Genomic DNA, 24,740 nt, shown 5'->3' with positions numbered 1-24,740 from the left:
TATGCAAAACCTACTCATGGCTCCTATCTAGGTATAGTTTATGTACTTGAGCTTATAAGATGTCTGCACACAGAATATAACTGAAAGGATATGCAGAAAATTAGAAACATTGGTTACCTTTAGGGAAGAGAATGTTTTGGCTAAGTAGGAGGAAAACTTTATTGTATACTCTGTTATTTGAATTTTGAACATATGATTATTACAAAAGAACTAAAATGCTGCTAGGAGAAGCCTGTTGGAACAAACCCAGGACACGTATATCTGAGTAACAATCATTTCCTTTCTTCTTTACTTGCCTTAAATCTAGATCAAAGTAGACAAGGTTTCCTTGTGGCTTTGTATGGGTAAAAATCTGAACGTTTGTATGATTTTGGAAGCGTCACCAAAATTGTTCAGAGAGTCTTGCTTTTGTCCTTTGAGATTAAGCTGAACGGGTCAGCTTTACTGGCTATCACCTTCTTTATCTTGAACTTAGTTCAGTAGGGCTTATTTGAACTAGGTTTGTTCTGATCCTATGTACAGGCATACCTTGTTTTATTGTGCATCACTTTATTGTGCTTTGCAGATACTGTGTTTTTTACAGATTGGAAGTTTGTGGCAAGCCTGTGGCAAACAAGTCTGTCAGCACCATTTTTCCAACAGCATTTGCTCCCTTCATGTCTCTGTCACATTTTGATTATTCTTGCAATATTTCAAATTTTTTCATTATTTATTAGGGTGATCTGTGGTGATTGATTATGACTGGCTGAAAGCTCAGATGATGGTTAGCATTTTTTTTAGCAGTATTTTTAATTAAGGTCTGTACATTGTTGTTTTAGACCTAATGCTCTTGCACACTAAATAGACTACAATCTAGGGGCACCTGGGTGGCTCAGTCATTAAGCATCTGCCTTCGGCTCAGGTCATAATCCCAGGGTCCTGGGATCGAGCCCCACATCGTCCTGCTCCGCAGGAAGCCTGCTTCTCCCTCCCCCACTACCCCTGCTTGTGTTCCCTCTCTCGCTGTGTCTCTCTCTGTTAAATAAATAAATAAAAATCTTAAAAAAAAAAAAAAAAGACTACAATCTAGTAGAAACATAACTTTAATATGCCCTGGGAAACCAGAAATTCACTTGACTTGCTTCACTCCAATACTAGCTTTACTGTGGCAGTCTGGAACCGAACCCGCAATTATCTCCACAGTATGCCTATAAATGGGGGGCTACTTTCCAAGTAGTTGTCTGTACAGATGTGTTGTTTGCATTTTTAGAAAATCATGTATTAATTTATCTAGTCGGTGCTGCAATACAACAGTGAGTAAGATTAAGTCTTTTACTGGGAGGAGACTAAATGTATACAAACAGATAAATGTATGTAATATAATGTCAAGTGGTGATAAGTGCTACCAAGAAAAATAAAGCAGGTCATGGGGATAGAGAGTGCTGGGCTGGAGTAATACTTTTAGTAGATAGTCATAGAAGACTTCTCTTTGAGGACACTTTGAGCAAAGAGATGTTGAAATAAAGATGGGGTTGAACTGGACAAGAGTTAAAGGAAGAGTATTCCTAAGCAGAAGGAACACTAAATGCAAAGACTTTGCTTGACATCATCAAAGAATAGTAAAGAGATGAGTGTAGCTGAAGCATAATGAGCAGGACGAGGGTGGTAGGAGATGAGGTTCAAGAGGCAGCCAGGGGCAGATCATGTAGGGCCTTTATGTGTTTTGATAAGGACTTCGTGTTTTTTCCCTTTTGGTGGTGTGACATTGGAGAAACCTCATCAGGAGAATGAATCAGATTTGTGTTTTGAAAGAATCACTGTGTCTTATTTGTCACCCAGTTTTATAGAGTATAGAAATGAACATAAACAATGAAGAAATTCTATTCACAGGTTGACCAGATAAGAATAATGTGCTTATTAAATGTATTTTTATTCTCTTGCAGATCCTGCAGAAGGAGAGTACAGTGCACTCTGTAGCTATCTATCTTTACCCACAAATTTGTTCCTGCTTTTTCAGGAATATTGGGATACTGTAAGACCCCTCCTCCAGAGGTACTGTGAGGGCAAAATATCATTGTTGGGTCATTATACAGTTTGGAAATTTTAAATTAAAATTATTTGCTAAGCTTTTAGATTGATTAGACTTGATTGAAGTGGGTAACAAAAATATAGGAGATTCCCAATTCACACACTCAACGAATTAGACATAAGTCCAGCAGCCATGGGCAGCTGGACTTTGCACTTGTCCCACCGTGATTACCATTCCTTGTACTACTCTTCCCTGCAGCTGCCATTTCTTGCCAGTATCTACCATTGACCCCAGCCCCTGGGCTCTAATAATACCACAATTTCCTTTTGTTCCTCCAGCCTGGGAGAGGTGGTGGCTTCCTGTTATTGGCTAATCTTTGGGTCGCCTTGCTTTTTTCTCTCCTTCTGTCAGCCCTTGGATTGGATTTGCAGCCCTTCTGCCACCTTTATTACCAATTCCTGGTATTAAATTCCATCTTCAGAATGGTTTCTGTTTTTCTAGCAAGACTTTGATTGATTAACCCTTTAAAAAAGAGATGAATAGGGGTGCCTGAGTGGCTCAGTCGGTTAAGCATCTGCCTTCGGCTCAGGTCATGATCCCAGGGTCCTGGGATCGAGCCCCGCATCGGGCTCCCTGCTCAGTCAGGGAGTCTGCTTCTCCCTCTTCTCCCTACCTGTGCTCTCTCTCGCTATCTCTGTCTCCTCAAATAAATAAATAAAATCTTAAAATAAATAAAAATTAAAAAGATGAATAAAAGAAAGGGGGAAAATAAATAGGCAGACACAAAAACGAAGGGAAGAAAAGCAAAGGGGTAAGATGTGAGATAGAAGTCTAGCTGAGGGAACATGGAAAGAAGGGACAGAAAGATTTGGAGTGGGTGGCTCATTGATGAACACTGAGCTGAAGTTGTGATGACCTGTTTGCTTTTCTCTTGGCTCCCCCATATAGGTGGTGTGCAGATCCTGCGTTACTAAACTGTTTGAAGCAGAAAAGCACCGTAGTCAGGTTGGTTTTACTTCTCAATCCTCCCCTCCCCCCCAACCATCTACAGGTTGTGTTTCCAAAAGTAGTTGGTTTGTGGAACATGCTTTCCAGTCTGTCTTCTTCATTCTCACTCAGTACATTGTTTCCTACGTTTCTGTTAGGTCTTTGCCAGAAATTGGATTCTTCCTACAGTTGATTTTTTTCGTGGAGTGGCTATCTTTTCCCTCTTAAATTGTTTGAGCCCACCAGCTCCTCTTCCTTAAGCTCGTACATGCTTTTTTTTTTTTAAGATTTTATTCATTTATTTGACAGAGAGAGACACAGCGAGAGAGGGAACACAAGCAGGGGGAGTGGGAGAGGGAGAAGCAGGCTCCCCACAGAGCAGGGAGCCCGATGTGGGACTCGATCCCAGGACTCTGGGATCGTGACCTGAGCCGAAGGCAGACGCTTAACGACTGAGCCACCCAGGCGCCCCTCATACATGCTTATTAAAAGGCACAGGAGGAGATGGCATCTTGGAGCTGCCGGTTTATTAAAATCAGAAAGTAGTAACAGTATTCCTATACACCACTTTTTTCCTTTTGAGAATAGAGTAAGATATAAATAGAACTATTCCCTCTTCCCCTTCCCTTCCGATCTGTATACTTAGAGATGACCCAACAAAACTGTTCTTCAGCCCTCCTATCTCCCTTAAGTTATGTCTCGATCAAAATCCAGTTCTCCCTCAAAGACCAATTCAAATGTGACCTCCTCCTGCAAGTCTGCTCTAGTAATATCCTCTCAGCTGTGTGTGTGTGCATGTGTGCCTGCCAGCGCCACAAAGCACTGAACAGTAAACTCACCAGGGACCAGACTGCATGCTTATTTTCTTTGTATCCTCTCCTGGGCCTGCTTTCTGTTATGTATGTGTCTGATTTTTATTCCAGTTGAATTGCATCAGTAAACAAGCAGAGCAATTGACCCCCAACCTTAATGATAACATCAGTACCATTTTTCCATGGCTAAAGCAAACGTTGTGACACAATGTGCATTTGCCACCTTCTCTTTTCATCTTTCTTACCCCTTGAACTAACTTCCCCTTTACTGTAAATGTACATATGCTACCTACTCCTAACCCAACTTTAGTGATTTAGAGATTATAGATCCGGCTTTTATAACTTAAATACAGTAGTATTCACATCACCAAGAAAAGAAAGAGAGAAAAGTTTAAAAGATGAGTACTTACTTTAAAACTGTTAATCTCACACAGTTTTCCCTTTATTTCAGTTCATTGTGTGCCTTTTAGAGAACTACTGTTTCCTCAGCATGGTGCTAAAATACTTAGGGAGAGTTAAAAGACCTAACACATACAGCTTTTTGGTCATGGGTAATTTACAACCTAATTATGTACATAAACTAAAGACATAAAATAGTATATGGAATATATTGTTAATGCTATAGAAATTTAAAGAGTAAAAGATTCTTAATGATGCAAAGTTAGTCTTAGAGGAGATAATTTTTAGCTGAACTTAGAAGGAATTATAGAATTTAAGTTGATCTGGGAGGCGCCTGAGTGGCTCAGTCTGTTAAGCATCTGCTTTTGGCTCGGGTCATGATCTTGGGGCCCAGGGATCAAGCCCCACATCAGGCTTTCCCTGCTCAGCAGCATGTCTGCTTCTCCTTCTGCCTCTGTGATCTCTCTTGCTTTCGCTCTCTCTCAAATAAAAAAATAATAATAATTAAAAAAAAGAATTTAAGTTAATTGGGGTTTGAGGATAGAATTTCCACGTGATTGAGATGATGTTCCCAGGGCATGCATGCAAGGCTTTTATTGTATCTGTATTGTGTGGTAAGAATGAATAATAATATTTGCAAACATGTTTTCAAGTACTAAGTGTATTATGTTCCACTTCAATATCTTATTGAGTCTTCAACAGCTGTGAGGTTCCTCCATACTATTATTTATATTTAACATTTCTTAAATCAGCATGAGTCTTTATATTTCTCTCTCCCCACCATCTCAAAAATGTGTTATTAAATTGATGGTATGCCTTATGGCTGAGAAAGTATAATATGTCCATCCTCTATTTACAGACCAGGAAATACAGGCTAAGGTTCAGTGACTTGTCAGATATCAGAGAATTTAGGATTTGTAGCGAGGTCTGTCTGATTTCAAAGGCTGTGTTCTTTATATTACCTTCCTAGCCATCATGGAAGTCTAGCTAGAACAATTTAGTCTTAGGAAATAGTGGGAGTTGAGTTTGGAAAGGAAACCAGATGATGAAAGATTTGAAATTCTAGGCTGAAAAACTTGGATTTAATGTAGTCAACAGGAGGAATTACTGTGGGTTTCAAGTATGGATCCTTTTGTTATTTTTAAAATACTCTTTACTTGGTCAATTTTTGGCATGGGCTTATTTACTCAGAAGTAAAATTGTCTTTTAAATTACATTTCTAGATACCCTAGAAAAAGAAATAGTTTGATAGAGCTTCCTGATGACTATAGCTGTCTCCTAAATCAAGCTTCTCATTTCAGGTAAGAAGAAATATATTTCTAAAAAATTTTTAAGCTTGCAATTATGGTATGCACCACCACTAGTAGACTTTTTTAAAGTGACCACAGAGCATCCTTTACAACAATGATTGTCAATTTCTTTCTTATTATTGAGGTGAGAACCATAAAACAAACAATTAATGATGATAAAGTATACAATTCAGTGCTATTTAGTGTATTCACAGTGTTGTGCAACCACCACCTCTCTCTGGTTTCAAAACTTTTTCACCATGCCAGAGAAACACCTTGTATCCACTAAGTAATTGCTCCCCATTTCCCTCTTTCCCGATCCCCTGGTAAGCAATAATCTGCTTCCTGTCTCTGTGGATCTGCCTACTCTGGGTATATCCTATAAAAGGAGTCATATAACATATGACCTTTTGTGTCTGGCTTCTTTCACTTAGTATAGCTTTTGAGGTCATCCAAAGTTGTAGCATGTATTCAGTCCTTTGTTGGCTAAGTAATATTCCACTGTAGGGACACCTGGCTGGCTTAGTCGGTGGATCATGCAGCTCTTGATCTTAGGGTTGTGAGTTTGAGCCCCATGTTAGGTGTAGAGATTACTTAAAAATAAAATCTTAAAAATAACAATGATAATATTCCATTGTATGTATATACCAGAGTTTGTTTATCCGTTTATCTATTGATGAGCATTTAAACATCTTTTCATGTGCTTCTTGGACATTTGTATATGTTCTTTGGAGAAATGTCTGTTCAAGTCCTTTGTCCATCTTGTAATTGGACTGTCTGTTTTGTTGTTGAGTTGTAAGAGTTCTTTATATTGAAGGGGAGGAAAGAGGGTCAGAGTGTCCTTTTTGCACCTGCTGTTTCTTAAGTAACTTTAATTCAAAATAATCTGTATGCCAAAGTGGCATATTTTGGGGTGGCCTCTTCTGTTCTCTTTCAGTATATTCTGGATATTCAGCCCTTATCAGATTTTTATTTTGCAAATATTTTCTCCCATTCTATAGGTTGTGTTTTCATATTCTTCATAATGTTTTCAATACATAAAAGTTCATTTTATCTATTTTTTTGTTTGTTTCTTGTGCTTTTGGTGTCAAAACTAAGACTTCATTGCCAAATCTGAGGTCATGAAGATTTACCCCTTTGTTTTCTTTCAATAGCTTTGTAGTTTTAGCTCTATATTTAGACTGTGGATTTGTTTTTTAAGATTTAATTTATTTATTAGAGAGAAAGAGCACAAGCAGGGGGGAGCGGGACAGGGAGAAAGAAGCAGGCTCCCCGCTGAGCAGGGAGCCTGATGTGGACTCGATTCCAGGACCCTGAGGCAAAGGCAGAGGCTTAACCGACTGAGCCACCTAGGCACCCCTACACTGTGGATTTGTTTGAGTTAATTTTTGGAATGAGACAGGAGGTCCAACTTCATTCTTTCTTTCATGTGGTTTCCAGTTATTCCAGCACCATTTTTTAAAAGACTTTGTTCCCTCATTGGATAATCTCGGCACCCACACTGAAAATCAGTTTGTCATAGATGTTTGGGTTTCTTTCTAAAGTCTATTCTATTGGTCTATATGTCTATCCTTATGCTAACACCACACTTTTAAATTACCATAGCTTTGTAGTAAGTTTTGAAATTTAACGTGTCAGCCTTCCAACTTTTTCTTTTTCAGTGTTGCTTTGACTGTGAATAGGCCATACTTTTCTGCTTCTTTGTAAGCTCTGTTAGTTTTGTTGAGAATTAGACATTTTGATTATTGTAGTAGCTCTTTAAATCAGATTCTACCCCCTCCCCAAGAATTGCCACCATTGCTTGATAAAGGCTGCGGGTGTCTCTTCAGTGACTTTTCCAAACTATTTTTTGCAAAGACTGTATTTCGTATTGTGTGTTCACCGAAGTCTCTGTTCTATTATCTCTGCAGTCAGCCAGTGAACTGACAGATTTCCTTAAATTTCTGGATCCAGTAAGAAAAGTGAAGAGAAGAAGAAAATATAAAGAATATTCTGTCTCTTTAAATTCCCTCTACCATCACTGCCAAGAAAGTCACTTCAGCCCATAGGGGTTGAAACAATGGCCAGTCTCTGCATCAGCCCTTCAGTGAGCTACCAGGCAGAACTAAACACACAACCATGATTTTTGAGGCCAACGTCTGTATTACCCATCCTGGCACCAGCAAGCCACCACCCCCATAGCTACCTGCTATAGGGCTGGGGGATAGGAGGTGGTAGCCACTACACAGAAAGCCAAAATTCATTGAAATTTACCAGCCTCTTCGTTAAGCACTGCTGTGGATGCTGCAAGTGTTCACCTAGATTCCAAATTCCAAAATAGTTGCTTCAGACAGTTCTTGCCAGATCAACAGTTGTATTGGTAAAGGAAACAATTCCTGGAGCTCATAACTCTACCATCTTATAGGATATCTCCCCTCAACTTTTTTTTAAAGCTACAGGAGCCTTTTTTTTTTTCTTTTAGCATTCTAAGAGTCATCATTTATTCATGTATCTTTAAACAGTGTTTTACATGTAGAATTATGGTCAGTACATCCATCCACTGAAATAACACTGTTCTCAACTTCATAAACAAGTAGTTCTCTTAGAAATATCTTTTATACATATCTCTTTAGCACCGTTTTATGTACATTACAGTGAGGTGACCATATCCTCACTGAAATAACACTGAAGAACCCTTTTTCTCCCAAGCAAAATCTTATATGGAATCCCATAGTAACAAAACAGGTAATAGCATTGTGGCTCAAGTTTAAGCCTGGGTACTAGAGAGAATAGTACACCTCCTTAGCCTTTTCTGATACCGTGTTCCCCCCACCTCAATCAAATTAAACACCACACTAAAGCAGTGTTTCTCAGACTTTCTTTCATCTTCCTCTTCCCTTTCACTGATTACTTTCAAATAAAAAAAAAATCTGGATGATGAAGACTAATAAGAAGTACAATAAACAAGTTACATTATATTCATTACTAATATCATGTATGAATTACCTGTTAGTTGCTTTTGTAAGAAAACAGCATGAGCTTAAACACATGATTCTATATGATAAAGTAATGTCCTATAAAGTTAACAGTTTACACTTACCTTGCTATAATATGATGTAAGTTATTCAAATAACATAAATTCATGAGCTGCACACCACCAATATAATGTCCCTGAATGGAGAAATTATATTCATACCCACCTTAGCCATTGGTGTGTGAATATTTCATATTTGAATCACAATGCATCATGTCTTAAAAATAATAGGCTAAAATTACTATTGATGCAATTATGTATCCTTGACACTGAGGTGGCATCACACCACCACCCATAGCAAATCAGATTAATAATGATGACATATTAGCAGTAACTTGTAAGTAAAAGGCAAGAATCCGGGGCACCTGGGCGGCTCAGTTGTTAAGCGTCTGCCTTCGGCTCAGGTCATGATTCTGGGGTCCTGGGATCGAGCCCCGCATCGGGCTCCCTGCTCCGCGGGAAGCCTGCTTCTCCCTCTCCCACTCCCCCTTGCTTGTGTTCCCTCTCTCGCTGTGTCTCTCTGTCAAATAAATAAATAAAATCTTTAAAAAATAATGTAAAAAAATAAAAGGCAAGAATCTCAGCAGTCTGAAAATCAAAACCTATTCAAGACTTCATTGATGATATACTGGTAATACAGCATCTCTTCCCCAAATTGCAGGAATTCCAAAGCTCAGTTAGGAGTTTTGTAATATTAAGTAAGCATTGTACAGCAGCCAAACTTCTTAATAAACTTAATTAGAGCTCTCAGAAAACATAAATAACTCTTAAATTTTGTTTTAAGGGTACCAGTTAGTAATTCTAATGAACTGCCTTGGCGTACAAAGTGACTATTGTAGTCCTTAGTCATATGTTAAATAACTTGCTGTCATTTGAAGGGGCAAAGAAAGGGATTGCAGTTTATCATCATTTTGAGGGTTTGAAGAGCCCTTATGTGGCCCATTCTGAGAATCACTGCCCTACAGAAGTCTAAGGAAATTCTCCTATTCTGTTATAACCATTGCTTTGAACCCTGAAGCCGGGGAGTTTAACAGGCCCAGCAGGGGCTTGGGCAGCCCATACTCCCGCCTCTGTTACAAGATAGAATTGGTCTTGGTGTTAGTTCCCTTGCTGTTTGTCCCATGCAGATTAAGTTCAGCCACCTAAAGAAATGGCTGAGCCATTTACCTTGCAGCCCATAAAACGTTAGCTAGATGGGGGCGCCTGGGTGGCTCAGTCGTTAAGCGTCTGCCTTCGGCTCAGGTCATGATCCCAGCGTGCTGGGATCGGGATCGAGCCCTGCATCGGGCTCCCTGCTCCACGGGAAGCCTGCTTCTCCCTCTCCCACTCCCCCTGCTTGTGTTCCCTCTCTCGCTATGTCTCTGTCTGTCAAATAAATAAATAAAATCTTTAAAAAAAAAAAAAAAAACATGAGCTAGGTGATTTCAAAGATTGCATCCAGCTCTGAATTCCGTGATTCTCCTATTTTTAGGGCTGTATTGCAATCCCAGTGAATAGATGTTATCTTCCCAGGATTAAAGAGTATCACTGTGGGCTCTTAGGAGGATCTGAGAAGAGTGTTAGTCATTAATCACAGTGAAGAGCCCCTTGGATGATATTACTACATACTGGTTTCAAGTAAAGTGAAAATAAATCTTATGATCTCTTCCAGTTTTATTGTCACCACCAGTTTCCATTAAGACTGAGCCATTTCTACTGTAGGAGGGTAAGCTGCCCAGTTACTATACTTTAGGTATCACCCCTATTTTCCTCTATAGGATATTAGTGACTAGGACTCAGCCATCCTGCGTGAAAAGTGAAAGATTTTGGCTTTATCCAAAAAGAGCTAAAATTATGTTCTTCCCCCTGGAAGTGAAAATAGCCTCCTCATCTCCAGGAGATAGGCGTGGAATACCTACGCACAGGGTCCTTCTGCTCCTATGTGGACAATGGTTTTCTTATCTTACCTGAGAAACAAGGGATCAGAGAATAAACTGTTAATACCTTACTGGAGATGGAGATTCTTTTGGTGCTCTTTCTTCTGACCCCATTATAAGCCACATTGGATCTCAACTTAGTGGTTGCATTTATTTATTACTCCCCAAATAAAGGAATTCTTGATGTTTCTTGTGTGTCCATTATAAGGCAGAGAGAGGAGTGTAGAAAGCTTCTTTTTTAAAAGATAGCCACTATCGCTTTAATTCAGAGAGTGATACCCCTCTCTGAGGGGCATTATAGCAAGGCTGTAGCACACTACTGTGTAAAATGGTACATCTCAGTGTACTACTTGGTTCAATTCAAGCAAGTCAATTCTGTCACTTTTTCCTTCCTAAAGACTTGCTTTGTTTCCCAAATAGAGGTGTATGAACTCTAAGACTACAGTCTTTCATTTCAACCCTAAAGATCTCAATACTTATAATGGACAGGAAATGTGTCTAAACCCTTACTGCACATTTGTGATTAAAAAAAAAAAAGTACACCTAACAGGGTCATATTCCTCTAATATTGAGGACTTTAAGCTTGACTAAACCAGTCCAGAGGAGGGAGTTGACTATAAATTGGTCATGTCAGATGAAGACTAGATTCTATCAAAGTATCTCAATCTCAAGGCATATTTAATTGCCAAACTATGGGAATTATCAGGACACTGTATATTTAATAATACGTTTTCTTACTGTGGATTAATCAGGAGATTTTTTTTGTTAAGTCCTTATTAAAGAGGAATGATCTAATTAAATGTTTTCTTGTGTTTTGGGCTGCCTGGGTGGCTCAGTTCATTAGGCATCCGACTCTTGATTTCAGCTCAGGTCATGATGTCAGGGTTGTGAGATGGGGCCCTGCATCGGGCTCTGCAATAGGCATGGAGCCTGCTCTCCACGCTGGACATGGAGCCTGTGTGGGATTCTCTCTTTCTCTCTCCCTCTCTGAATGAATGAATGAATGAGTGAATGAATGAATGAATTTCTTGTGTTTTAAGAGCTTTCTTTGCTGCAAAGCAGCCAGCGATGAACACAATTCATTGCTAACTGGATATATCATGCTTTTATTGTTTCTCCACCATACTGAATGTTTTCTTCCCCTTTGAGGTGCCCACGGTCTGCAGATGATGAGCGAAAGCACCCTGTCCTCTGTCTTTTCTGTGGAGCCATACTGTGTTCTCAGAACATTTGCTGCCAAGAAATTGTGAATGGGGAAGAGGTTGGAGCTTGCATTTTTCATGCACTTCACTGTGGAGCTGGAGTCTGCATTTTCTTAAAGTGAGTAGTGAGTGTTCTGGAAGCTTATAATGAACTTAAGGAATCTGGATCCAATCTGGAGGCTATTATGGTGGGACACTATGTTGATAGGAAATGGTCTATCAGAAGTTAGACTATAGACCGGTTATTCACATGAAATTGCATTTGAGAAGATACTACAGAATTACAGATAAGCTGGGGTGGAGCAAGATGGCAGAGGAGTAGGAGACCTGGATTTCGTCTGGTCTCAGGAATTCAGCTGGTTAGGGATCAAACCATTCTCAACACCTACAAACTCAACAGGAGATCGGAGAAAAGAATAGCAACAACTCTCTGAACAGAAAAGCGACCACTTTCTGGAAGGTAGGACATGCGGAGAAGTGAATCCGAGGCGATATTCGGGAGGATAGACGGCGGGGGAGGGGCCTCTGTCCGCCGCTTCTGGCAAGTGATAGAGCTGCGGAACACAAAATCGGAACTTTTAGAAGTCGGCTCCGCTGAGGGACGTCGCTCTGGTGGCTAAGTTGGGGGTGGAACCCTCGTGGGACAGTATGGTCTCAGGACCCTCGGGGTCACAGAAAGACGGGGGGTGCCTGAGTGCGGCAGAGCTCCCAGGTATCGGAGCGGGGAAGCCGGCTGCAGAGATGGAGCCGAGGCGCGGGCTCTCAGCTCGGGGTTGCCATAAACCGTGATCCGCGGCACAGTCGGGCCACTGCTCCTCCAGCAGGGACCCAACAAGCGGCAGATCCGGGAAGACTCCCTTCCTCCCCGGGGAGGAGCGGCGCAGGAGTGCACCGCAGGGATCTGCTGGGTTTGGAGACTCCACACGGGGTCAGGTGCCAGAGATAGAAACGCTCGGTCACAGGACGGGTGAGCACGGACTGCGGCCGGAGACCGGGGAGACGGGAGTGAGTGACTGCTTTTCTCTGAGGGCTCACTGAGGAGCGGGGCCCCGAGTTCTCGGCTCTTCCGGGGCGGAGATTGGGAGGCCGCCATTTTCACTCTCGGCCTCCAAAGCTGTACGGAAAGCTTGCAGGGAACAAAAGCTCCCGAGATCAAACCCCCCCGAGCAGATTGCTTAGCCCGGACCGGCAAGGGCGGGGCAATTCCGCCTCCAGCAAAGACATTTGGGAACCATGGCAACAGGCCCCTCCCCCAGAAGATCAGCAAGAACAGCCAGCCAAGACCAAGTTTACCCATCAATGAGAACAGCAGAACTCCAGTGCTAGGGGAATAATGCACATAGAATCCATGGCTTTTTTACCATGATTCTTTAGTCTTTCAAAGTTAATTTTTTTTTAATTGTCTTTTTTTTTTGAATTTTTCTTTTTCCCTTTTTCAACCAACATCTTATCAATCCCTTTTTTAAAAAACATTTTTATTTTTTATTTTTAGAGTCATATTCTATCCCTTCCTAGTAGTTACCCGTATTTTTGGCATATATATATAAGTTGTTCTCTCTTTAAAATTTCAAGCCTTTAAAATTTTGAGATAGTTTCTTCTAACAGATCAAAATATACCCTAAATCTCTAGTGTATGGTTTTTTTCTACTCCCCTGCCTGATCACATTCTCTCCCTTTTTTTCTTTTTTTTTTTTTAAGTCCTCTTCTTTCTTTTTTCAAACAACTTCTTATCAATTCCTTTTATAAAATTTTTTATAATTTTCATCTTTACAGTCATATTCCATCCCTTCATCATATCAACCCTTATTTTTGTACATATATAAGTTTTTCTTTCTTTAAAATTTTGGGAGGCACTTTCTTCTAACAGACCAAAATACACCCAAAATCTAGTGTGTGGCACTGATCTATGTACCAGCCTGATCATATTTGATCATATTCTGGTTTTTTTTTGTTTTGTTCTGTTTTTGTTTGTTTTTATCTTTATCTTTTTCTTTTTCTTTTTTTTTCTTTTTCTTTTTTGTCTCTTTCCCTTTCTTTTCCCCCTGCTTCAGGTCTTTTCTGATTTGTTTAGAGTATATTTTCTGGGGACATTGTTACCCTGTTAGCATTTTGTTCTCTCATTAATCTGTTCTCCTCTGGACAAAATGACAAGACAGAAAAAATCACCTCAACAAAAAGAACAAGAGGTAGTACCGACTGCTAGGGACCTACTCAATATGGACATTAGTACGATGTCGGATCTAGAGTTCAGAATCATCACTTTAAAGATACTAGCTGGGCTTGAAAAAAGCATGGAAGTTATTAGAGAAACCCTTTCTGGAGAAATAAAAGAACTAAAATCTAACCAAGTCGAAATCAAAAAGGCTATTAATGAGGTGCAATCAAACATGGGGGCGCTAACTGCTAGGATAAATGAGACAGAAGAAAGAATCAGTGATATAGAAGACTAAATGATGGAAAATAAAGAAGCTGAGAAAAAGAGAGATAAACAACTACTGGATCACGAGGGCAGAATTCAAGAGATAAGCGATACCGTAAGACGAAACAACATTAAAATAATTGGGATCCCAGAAGAAGAAGAAAGAGAGGGGCAGAAGGTATATTGGAGCAAATGATAGCAGAGAACTTCCCTAATTTGGGGAAGGAAACAGGCATTAAAATCCAGGAAGCACAGAGAATCCCTCTCAAAATCAATAAAAATAGGTCAACACCCCAACATCTAATAGTAAAACTTACGAGTCTCGGGGCACCTGGGTGGCTCAGTCGTTAAGCGGCTGCCTTCGGCTCAGGTCATGATCCCAGGGTCCTGGGATCGAGCCCCACATCGGGCTCCCTGCTCGGCAGAGAGCCTGCTTCTCCCTCTCCCTCTGTGGGCTGCTCTGCCTACTTGTGCTCTCTCTGTTAAATAAATAAATAAAAATCTTTAAAAAAGAAAAAAAGAAAACTATTAAAAAAAAAAAACTTAGGAGTCTCAGAGACAAAAAGAAAATCCTGAAAGCAGCTCGGGAGAAGAGATATGTAACCTACAATGGTAGAAACATTAGATTGGCAACAGACCTATCCACAGAGACCTGGCAGGCCAGAAAGGACTGGCAGGATATATTCAGAGCACTAAATGAGAAAAATATGCAGCCAAGAATACTATATCCAGCTAGGCTGTCATTGAAAATAGAAGGAGAGATAAAAAGCTTCCAGGACAAACAAAAACTAAAGGAATTTGCAAACACAAAACCAGCCCTACAAGAAATATTGAAAGGGGTCCTCTAAGCAAAGAGAGAGCCTAAAAGCAACATAGACCAGAAAGGAACACAGACAATATACAGTAACAGTCACCTTACAGGCAATACAATGGCACTAAATTCCTATCTTTCAGTAGCTACCCTGAATGTAAATGGGCTAAATGCCCCAATCAAAAGACACAGGCTATCAGATTGGATTAAAAAACAAGACCCATCGATATGCTGTCTGCAAGAGACTCATTTTAGACCCAAAGACACCCCCAGATTGAAAGTGAGGGGGTGGAAAACCATTTACCATGCTAATGGACACCAAAAGAAAGCTGGGATGGCAATCCTTATATCAGACAAATTAGATTTTAAACCAAAGACTGTAATAAGAGATGAGGAAGGACACTATATCCTACTTAAAGGGTCTATCCAACAAGAAGATCTAACAATTGTAAATATCTATGCCCCTAACATGGGAGCAGCCAATTATATAAGGCAATTAATAACAAAAGCAAAGAAACACATTGACAACAATACAATAATAGTGGGGGCCTTTAACACCCCCCTCACTGAAATGGACAGATCATCTAAGCAAAAGATCAACAAGGAAATAAAGACTTTAAATGACACACTGGACCAAATGGACTTCACAGATATATTCAGAACATTCCATCCCAAAGCAACGGAATACACATTCTTCTCTAGTGCCCATGGAACATTCTCCAGAATCGATCACATTCTAGGTCACAAATCAGGTCTCAACCGGTACCAAAAGACTGGGATCATTCCCTGCCTATTTTCAGACCACAGTGCTTTGAAACTAGAACTCAATCACAAGAGGAAAGTCGGAAAGAACTCAAATACATGGAGGCTAAAGAGCATCCTACTAAAGAATGAATGGGTCAACCAGGAAATTAAAGAAGAATTTAAAAAATTCATGGAAACCAATGAAAATGAAAACACAACTATTCAAAATCTTTGGGATGCAACAAAGGCAGTCCTAAGAGGAAAGTATATAGCAATACAAGCCTTTCTCAAGAAACAAAAAAGGTCTCAAATACACAACCTAACCCTACACCTAAAGGAGCTGGAGAAAGAACAGCAAATAAAGCCTAAACTCAGCAGGAGAAGAGAAATAATAAAGATTAGAGCAGAAATCAATGAAATAGAAACTAAAAGAACAGTAGAATAGATCAACGAAACTAGGAGCTGGTTCTTTGAAAGAATTAACAAGATTGATAAGCCCCTGGCCAGACTTATCAAAAAGAAAAGAGAAATGACCCAAATCAACAAAATCATGAATGAAAGAGGAGAAATCACAACCAACACCAAAGAACTACAAACAATTATAAGAACATATTATGAGCAACTCTATGCCAGCAAATTAGATAACCTGGAAGAAATGGATGCATTCCTAGAGACGTATCAACTACCAAAACTGAACCAGGAAGAAATAGAAAACCTGAACAGACCTATAACCACTAAGGAAATTAAAGCAGTCATCAAAAATCTCCCAACAAACAAAAACCCAGGGCCAGATGGCTTCCCAGGGGAATTCTACCAAACATTTCAAGAAGAATTAATACCTATTCTTCTGAAACTGTTCCAAAAAATAGAAATGGAAGGAAAACTTCCAAACTCATTTTATGAGGCCACCATTACCTTGATCCCAAAACCAGACAAAGGCCCCATCAAAAAGGAGAATTACAGACCAATATCCCTGATGAACATGGATGCAAAAATTCTCACCAAAATACTAGCCAAGAGGATCCAACAGTACATTAAAAGGATTATTCACCACGACCAAGTGGGATTTATCCCTGGGCTGCAAGGTTGGTTCAACATCCGCAAATCAATCAACGTGATACAATACATTAACAAAAGAAAGAACAAGAATCATATGATCCTCTCAATAGATGCAGAAAAAGCATTTGACAAAGTACAGCATCCTTTCTTGATCAAAACTCTTCAGAGTATAGGGATAGAGGGTACATACCTCAATATCATAAAAGCCATCTATGAAAAACCTACAGGGAATATCATTCTCAATGGGGAAAAACTGAGAGCTTTCCCCCTAAGGTCAGGAACGCGGCAGGGATGTCCACTATCACCACTGCTATTCAACATAGTATTAGAAGTCCTAGCCACAGCAATCAGACAACAAAAAGATATAAAAGGCATCCAAATCGGCAAAGAAGGAGTCAAACTCTCACTCTTTGCAGATGATATGATACTTTATGTGGAAAACCCAAAAGACTCCACCCCAAAACTGCTAGAACTCATACAGGATATAAAATCAATGCACAGAAATCAGTGGCATTCCTATACACCAACAACAAGACAGAAGAAAGAGAAATTAAGGAGTCGATCCCATTTACAATTGCACCCAAAACCATAAGATACCTAGGAATAAATCTAACCAAAGAGGCAAAGGATCTGTACTCAGAAAACTATAGAATACTCATGAAAGAAATTGAGGAAGACACAAAGAAATGGAAAAACGTTCCATGCTCATGGATTGGAAGAACAAATATTGTGAAAATGTCTATGCTACCTAGAGCAATCTACACATTCAAGGCAATCCCCATCAAAATACCATCCACTTTTTTCAAAGAAATGGAACAAATAATCCTAAAATTTGTATGGAACCAGAAAAGACCCCAAACAGCTAGAGGAATGTTGAAAAGAAAAGCAAAGCTGGTGGCATTACAATTCCGGACTTCAAGCTCTATTACAAAGCTGTCATCATCAAGACAGTATGGTACTGGCACAAAAACAGACACATCGATCAATGGAACAGAACAGAGAGCCCAGAAATGGACCCTCAACTCTATGGTCAACTAATCTTTGACAAAGCAGGAAAGAATGTCCAGTGGAAAAAAGACAGTCTCTTCAACAAATGGTGTTGGGAAAATAGGATAGCCACATGCAGAAGAATGAAACTGGACCATTTCCTTACACCACACACAAAAAATAGACTCAAAATGGTTGAAAGACCTAAATGTGAGACAGGAGTCCATCAAAATCCTAAAGGAGAACACAGGCAGCAACCTCTTCGACCTCAGCCGCAGCAACTTCTTCCTAGAAACATCGCCCAAGGCAAGGGAAGCAAGGGCAAAAATGAACTATTGAGACTTCAAGATGAAAAGCTTTTGCAAAGCAAAGGAAACAGCCAACAAAACCAAAAGACAACCGACAGAATGGGAGAAGATATTTGCAAATGACATATCAGATAAAGGGCTAGTATCCAAAATCTATAAAGAACTTATCAAACTCAACACCCAAAGAACAAATAATCCAATCAAGAAATGGGGAGAAGACATGAACAGACATTTTTCCAAAGAAGACATCCAAATGGCCAACAGACACATGAAAAGGTGCTCAACATCGCTCGGCATCAGGGAAATCCAAATCAAAACCTCAATGAGATACCACCTCACACCAGTCAGAATGGCTAAAATTAACAAGTCAGAAAATGATAGATGTTGGTGGGGATGTGGAGAAAGGGGAACCCTCCTACACTGTTGGCGGGAATGCAAGCTGGTGCAGCCACTCTGGAAAACAGTATGGAGGTTCCTCAAAAAGTTGAAAATAGAGCTACCATACGATCCAGCAATTGCACTACTGGGTATTTACCCCAAAGATACAAATGTAGGGATCCGAAGGGGTACGTGCACCCCGATGTTTATAGCAGCAATGTCCACAATAGCCAAACTGTGGAAAGAGCCAAGATGTCCATTGACAGATGAATGGTTAAAGAAGATGTGGTATATATATACAATGGAATGTTATGCAGCCATCAAAAGGAATGAGATCTTGCCCGTTGCAACGATGTGGATGGAACTGGAGGGTATTATGCTGAGTGAAATAAGTCAAACAGAGAAAGACATGTATCATATGACCTCACTGATATGAGGAATTCTTAATCTCAGGAAACAAACAGGTTTGCTGGAGTGGTGGGGGGTGGGAGGGATGGGGTGACTGGGTGATAGACACTGGGGAGGATATGTGCTCTGGTAAGTGCTGTGAATTGTGCAAGACTGTTGAATCTCAGATCTGTACCTCTGAAACAAATAATGCAATATATGTTAAGACCAAAAAAAAAAAAAGAAGATTGCGGGAGGGGAAGAATGAAGGGGGTGAAATCGGAGGGGGAGACGAACCATGAGAGACGATGGACTCTGAAAAACAAACTGAGGGTTCTAGAGGGGAGGGGGGTGGGAGGATGGGTTAGCCTGGTGATGGGTATTAAAGAGGGCATGTTCTGCATGGAGCACTGGGTGTTATGCACAAACAATGAATCATGGAACACTACATCTAAAACTAATGATGTAATGTATGGTGATTAACATAACAATAAAAAAATTTTTAAACTAAAAAGAATTACAGAATAAGTTTTTTTAAAAAAAGGATTCTGTTCACATTTTAATTATTTGTGGTATATTTTAAGCATGATAGAGTTTGTATTAATTACTCTGGTGTTGTGTAACACTCAGGTGTGGTGAAAGGGCTTGGAGTCTCAACACTTATATTTAAAAAGTACCTATACAAAGTTGTCCTTTGAATATGTTCATTTTCTTCATTTCCTCTATCAAGCAACCATTGTTTTCCCTGGTCTCTCAGCAAAAGGCTGAGAGTGGAACAATATGTTTATGAAAGAAGAGTACAAGTTCCCTGAGAGAAATACAATTCAAAGTGGAGACGTGTGCTTTTTCTTTCCATTCTCCCCATGTAACGTAGTTTCTGTTTATGTAAGCAAATATCTCACTAACTATGGAATATATAATTATTGCTTGTAGGCTTCTGTTGGAACAATGGTAATGAATTCATAGAAGCCACACCCAAACACCTATTTTCTTCTTTTAGGAAATTTACAGCATATAAACCCATTACCTATTCCAACTATTTATTTTATGTTACTCTGTGGTACTTATCCCTTCTGTACACATGCACACAAACATTCTTTTTATAGCTTCATTTCTAGGCAATGAGAGTCCCAAGTAACTTCACAGTGGCGGTGGTTCTTTATAATCTGCACTGTTGGAGGCTGGCTCTAACCGGAAATGGCTTGACACTTCCCTAGCTGACCTTCTTTCTGGCCCAGCATTATCAGAACAAGAGATGTTGTTCTGTCCTTCTGTTAAGCTCCCTCCCCACTCTAGGTTGTAGGTCAGGAAACAACAGAAACAACCCCGGCCATCATTTTCCAGGGTATCTATGGCTCAAGTAGGACAGCTTCCTTCCTCTCTTCAATATATTCAGTCGGTATTAATGGTCCCATTTCCCTAAATCCATTGATACTTTCCCATAACTTCAATAAAAATAGCAGTGGTCACTCTCTTTTATTTAGACAAAATACAATTTAGTCTATTTGTCTATGTTTATTGTCTTTATACTGAATTCCTAACAGATATTGGCCACGTCTTTTCTCTAGATTAACTTTGATGTAGTGCCTATCATTTGCATATATGCACTTAATAATATTTCCTGTTACTGTTTTGTCCTTCAGAATCCGAGAATGCAGAGTAGTCCTGGTTGAAGGTAAAGCCAGAGGCTGTGCCTATCCAGCCCCTTACTTGGATGAATATGGAGAAACAGACCCTGGCCTGAAGTAAGATTGGTTTGTTTTTCATTTTAGTCACATTATTGTACATGGACGGTAACAGTTCTTTAAACACAGAAACTGATGCTAAATATTGAGAGATATTTTTAAATAGGTGCAAATTAAAAATATTAAGGATGATACCATTCTAAATGTAGCACATAATTTTGAACAACTTTGTGCTTCTCCAGAATGTGAGGGTAATACTTTCCTAAAATGAAAGATACAAGCCATCCAAATGTTTGAATGTTATGTTATTTTTAATCAGCCTTTCTTCAGAATTACTTAGAAGGTTTAAGTATGGAGATAGTCTTTGGATTAAGGGAGAAAATAGCTGAATGGTGCTTTGTCAATGACTGAGGATAAGATCTGGGTTGTTCCAGAAAGGTAAGAAGAAGAAGAATTTTTTACTTAATTAGGCACCTTGAAAATACCCAACCAGCTGAGACACTTGAGTGCCTCCAGAATGAGAATCTCATAGTTCTCCATAATTGCAACAGCCAAACTTTAGTCATTTCGGGTTAGCTGCTCTACAGTGTTACAAACTGTACAACCTTAGGATTGATGTGGAATAGTTTTGTTTAAATAGTTGCTAATCACCAGCAAATTTGTATGTCATAAGGACAACAATAAGCAAATATTTCTGAGCATCAGAATATAATTTGAGGGCTTAGTGTTATAGCTCAGACTTAATCTCTACTATACAAAGACCAGAAATCAAAGCTAAATAAACTGTATGAGGCCAAAAGCCATTAAAGCCCCATCAGACTACCCAAAAAAAGAATAGAGTTGCTTCATGTTATAAACCTCACATTCAAACGGGGTCTCATAATGCCTATGATATACTTTGCCTATTTTCTGAATAATCAAGGAGTAAATTTCTGCTTCATCAGCTAAGTAATCTATTAAGTTCATGGTGATTAGTGGTGAAGGGAGAATATCCCTTTTAAAACTCTGTCGTGGTGATTCCTCCCAGCTCTAAGAACATCTCAAGAGTGTGAACTAATTTAGGCAATAAAGATGTGGCAGTTATTTGATTTGAACTTACGTGTTGGGTTTTTTTGTTTTGTTTTGTCTGAAGGAGGGGCAACCCCCTTCATTTATCTCGTGAGCGGTACCGGAAGCTCCATTTGGTGTGGCAACAACACTGCATTATAGAAGAGATTGCTAGGAGCCAGGAAACTAATCAGATGTTATTTGGATTCAACTGGCAATTATTGTGAGCTTCAACTCTGCCTTGGGACAATCACAAATGAAGACAGTAATGAAGACTGATTCAAAATTATGGAGATCTTTCTGAGGGCTGGGGAGGGGTTGGAGGGTCTTTTGCTCTATGTCCAGATTCACATACATCAATAAAATATTCCTTAACGGAGTATTGCTTTCAATTAGTGAAAATATGCTTAAAGGAGAAAAAGGACATTGATTAATCTGTTTTATGTTCCAGAACACTAAAAAATGCTTCTTTACTCCAAGTGTCTGATTCTGCTATCTCCAGAAAACTCATTTCCCTTCCTAATCTGTCCCACTTCATTTCATTTCATTCACCTGGTAAATGAAGTCACATTAAGCAGTTGTGGACGTTTTTATATGTTGGTTAACTCTTCTACAGTTTTGTATTTGGTATTTCCCACACACACCCAGGTTTAGTTTAGCTGACGTTGGAACACTGACAGGACTCTAATCTGTGGTAGTCTTCCTTGCAGCTAAACAGGAATTGCAGAAACCATGCAGTATACTTCAATTGAGAAAGTTTCCAAAAGAGTAAATTTTTTTTATTATTTCTCTTTTAAGGAAATACCCCTAATGTGCCACTTACTGTTTCAGCCAGAAATTAAACAAATCTTTCTCTGGGCAAAGTTGCCATTTCTAAGGCAAATTTCTGCTAGTGTGGAAAAGCTTTTTTCGCACTGTAGACCTCAAGAACAGGATAGGATAGAATAATGTATTCATTATTCATCCCTCATGGGCCAAAGAAACTATAGTCCTCACCTCTTACCACAAATAGCTTTGCTGAGTTTTGAAACTATACTTTATTTTCCAAAGGCAAATTTCTAAAATGAGTTCGCTTATCTCTTGTTTGTGGCACCATCCTATTTGACTCTTAAAAACCTGATGCAGTTCTGATATAAGCTATCTCTAGAATGAGGATAAGAAAATTCCCCCAATGAATGGAGCATGGCAGCTGTCAATTAGAACAATCAGACTGAAGCCAATTCTGTAACTTTCTATGTCTTTGTAAAAGATAAATCCTTCAGTTGTTATCTGTGTGCAACCTTTTCATAAACTCTGGTTTTATGACTAGTACAGACAACCAAAAAAGCCATGTGATCAGTGGTCATGTGTCCTGTTATAATATGCTGTGGTTGAGCCATCTTGTTTATAAATAATAGAGCTCTCCCGAATGTGTGCATAGACTTCTTGATTTTTGGCTTTAACTTTTTATATCGAGAACTTGTGGTATAAACAGCAGACAGAAGATGAATTGAAACCTTCCGTTTTAGCTTCTGTTGTCTCTGGAGTAATGTTAGGAATTTGAAAGATGCATTCAAAGACCATCTGATTTTGCCTTTGGTGACTATCGTCCTATATGTGTGTGAATGTTTTCCTATCTTCTTTTTGCTCAGCAAAGGCAAACAAATAAAAATACATTTGCAAAGTGATAATGCACATTTGGGGTTAGATTTTTTGATATTTTTATGTAAAGTAAAGAAAAGGTGGGCTTTGCAATAAAGGATTGGCATGAACAGGCATCAGAATCACAATCATGATTATCTACTTGAATAATTATTATTCAGAAGGTATCAGGAAACAGATACAATTCCACTGAACAATTTGTAACAAGTGATGAGTGAGGATCAGAAAATTCAGTATTCAGCTTGTCCAATTTACCAGTATGATTAAATGATTAGAACATCTCCCTTTATTTCTGATAGAAATAATGGGTGGATTGTCTGGGAAATCTGAGCCAGAATAGGCAACAGAAGATGCTGACTTCTGCCCTGATTGGCCCCGGTTTAGCAAAGATAAACTGACTTTTTATTTCTAGTCTTTTTATATTCACTTCATAAACCCTGGGGTTAAGCTCTTAAGCTGCCAGAGGGACTACCCTGTAATGGTCAGTCAGACCTTTACTGCCAAAGAACACATTTCATATTGAGCTCCACTTTCGAGATTGACTCAGACCCCTGCACTGGAGATGAATATGTGTCTCAGTGCTGCCCCCAGCCCTAGGGATTTCTAATTATATTCAAATATCATAGTGGTTTGCCTTCATCATTGCAAACAATTTAATCATGCTTATGGAGTTTACTTACAAATGAGCAAAAAGTCACTTTATTTTCATTAGTGTAGTATGTGGAGGAACTGGTTCAACAAGATGGCTCCAAAACTGTGTTTTTCTAATGTTTTTGGTGAGGGGCTGACAGGAATTTTAATGATAGAGTGAAGAAAAACATATATCTGTATAATTAATTTATTTTGCTGGTGTATGGGCTGTGAGTTCACCTGTTAGTGGTCATTTGTCATTTCATAACAACTATGCATTTGGTTCACTGTGATGATGATCTATATCTAGTGACTGCAACATGTTTATACCACTGATTCAAATTCCATCCATGATGAAGTTATACAAATAATGCATATATTGATATCTTTTATTGCAAAATGTAAATTTAAAACTTGTATAATGTTCTTGTGCTTTTTGAAATAAAATATCTTATATGTGTATATTTACAAAGAAAAAAGGGACTTCTCATGTTTGGGGATTTGGGTTTGAAGTATAAAAACCTGTACCTAGAAAGGAGCTCTAATTAAATGTTACCTCTGCCAGCCCAGACAAATTCTTTAAAACACATAGGTATTGGGGCGCCTGGGTGGCTCAGTCGGTTAAGCATCTGCCTTGGGCTCAGGTCATGATTCCGGGGCCCTGGCATGGAGCCCTGAGTTGGGCTCCCTGCTCAGCGGGGAGCCTGCTTCTCCCTCTCCCTCTGCCTGCCGCTCCCCCTGCTTGTGCTCTCTCTGTCTCTCTGACAAATAAATAAAAATCTCTTTAAAAATAAAATAAAAGACATAGGTATTCAGTGTAATGGTCAAACTTTCTGACCATACATTCCATCAGTAAATAACTTTTAAGCATGCACTATACATATAGAGAGAGAATTTTTTATATTCAGTACAGTACTAATGTATTAAGTACATTATAAATGATTGCCCAAAAATGGGGGTTTAAAAAATCAGCTGAAAAATAGAATATTTCTATTTAAAAACTTCCAGGTGAATCTAT

At 39.3% G+C, this 24,740-nt stretch overlaps 1 protein-coding gene across 3 annotated transcripts in view; it reads left to right on the top strand.

The window, feature by feature from the left end:
* Window positions 1-24,504, top strand: part of UBR1 (ubiquitin protein ligase E3 component n-recognin 1) — a 150,863-nt gene extending 126,359 nt beyond the window's left edge. Inside the window, exons 42-47 of one of the 3 annotated variants that reach the window (XM_032417970.1) lie at window positions 1,923-2,031; window positions 2,957-3,013; window positions 5,430-5,507; window positions 11,574-11,744; window positions 20,363-20,464; window positions 21,537-24,504. In XM_032417970.1, the coding sequence (XP_032273861.1) occupies window positions 1,923-2,031; window positions 2,957-3,013; window positions 5,430-5,507; window positions 11,574-11,744; window positions 20,363-20,464; window positions 21,537-21,678 (659 nt within the window). In that variant the 3' untranslated portion in view covers window positions 21,679-24,504. Of the gene's footprint in view, window positions 1-1,922; window positions 2,032-2,956; window positions 3,014-5,429; window positions 5,508-10,159; window positions 10,203-11,573; window positions 11,745-20,362; window positions 20,465-21,536 lie in introns of those variants that run through there. The other 2 variants (XM_032417971.1, XM_032417972.1) reach the window with 2 other exon arrangements.
* Window positions 24,505-24,740: the final 236 nt, after the last annotated feature.

This window comes from Phoca vitulina, unplaced genomic scaffold (assembly GCF_004348235.1).
Source record: "Phoca vitulina isolate PV1807 unplaced genomic scaffold, GSC_HSeal_1.0 scaffold20, whole genome shotgun sequence".
Lineage (NCBI taxonomy): Eukaryota > Metazoa > Chordata > Mammalia > Carnivora > Phocidae > Phoca > Phoca vitulina.
The sequence above is the reverse complement of the archived record's forward strand: the minus strand, read 5'-3'. Positions and strand labels throughout refer to the sequence as shown.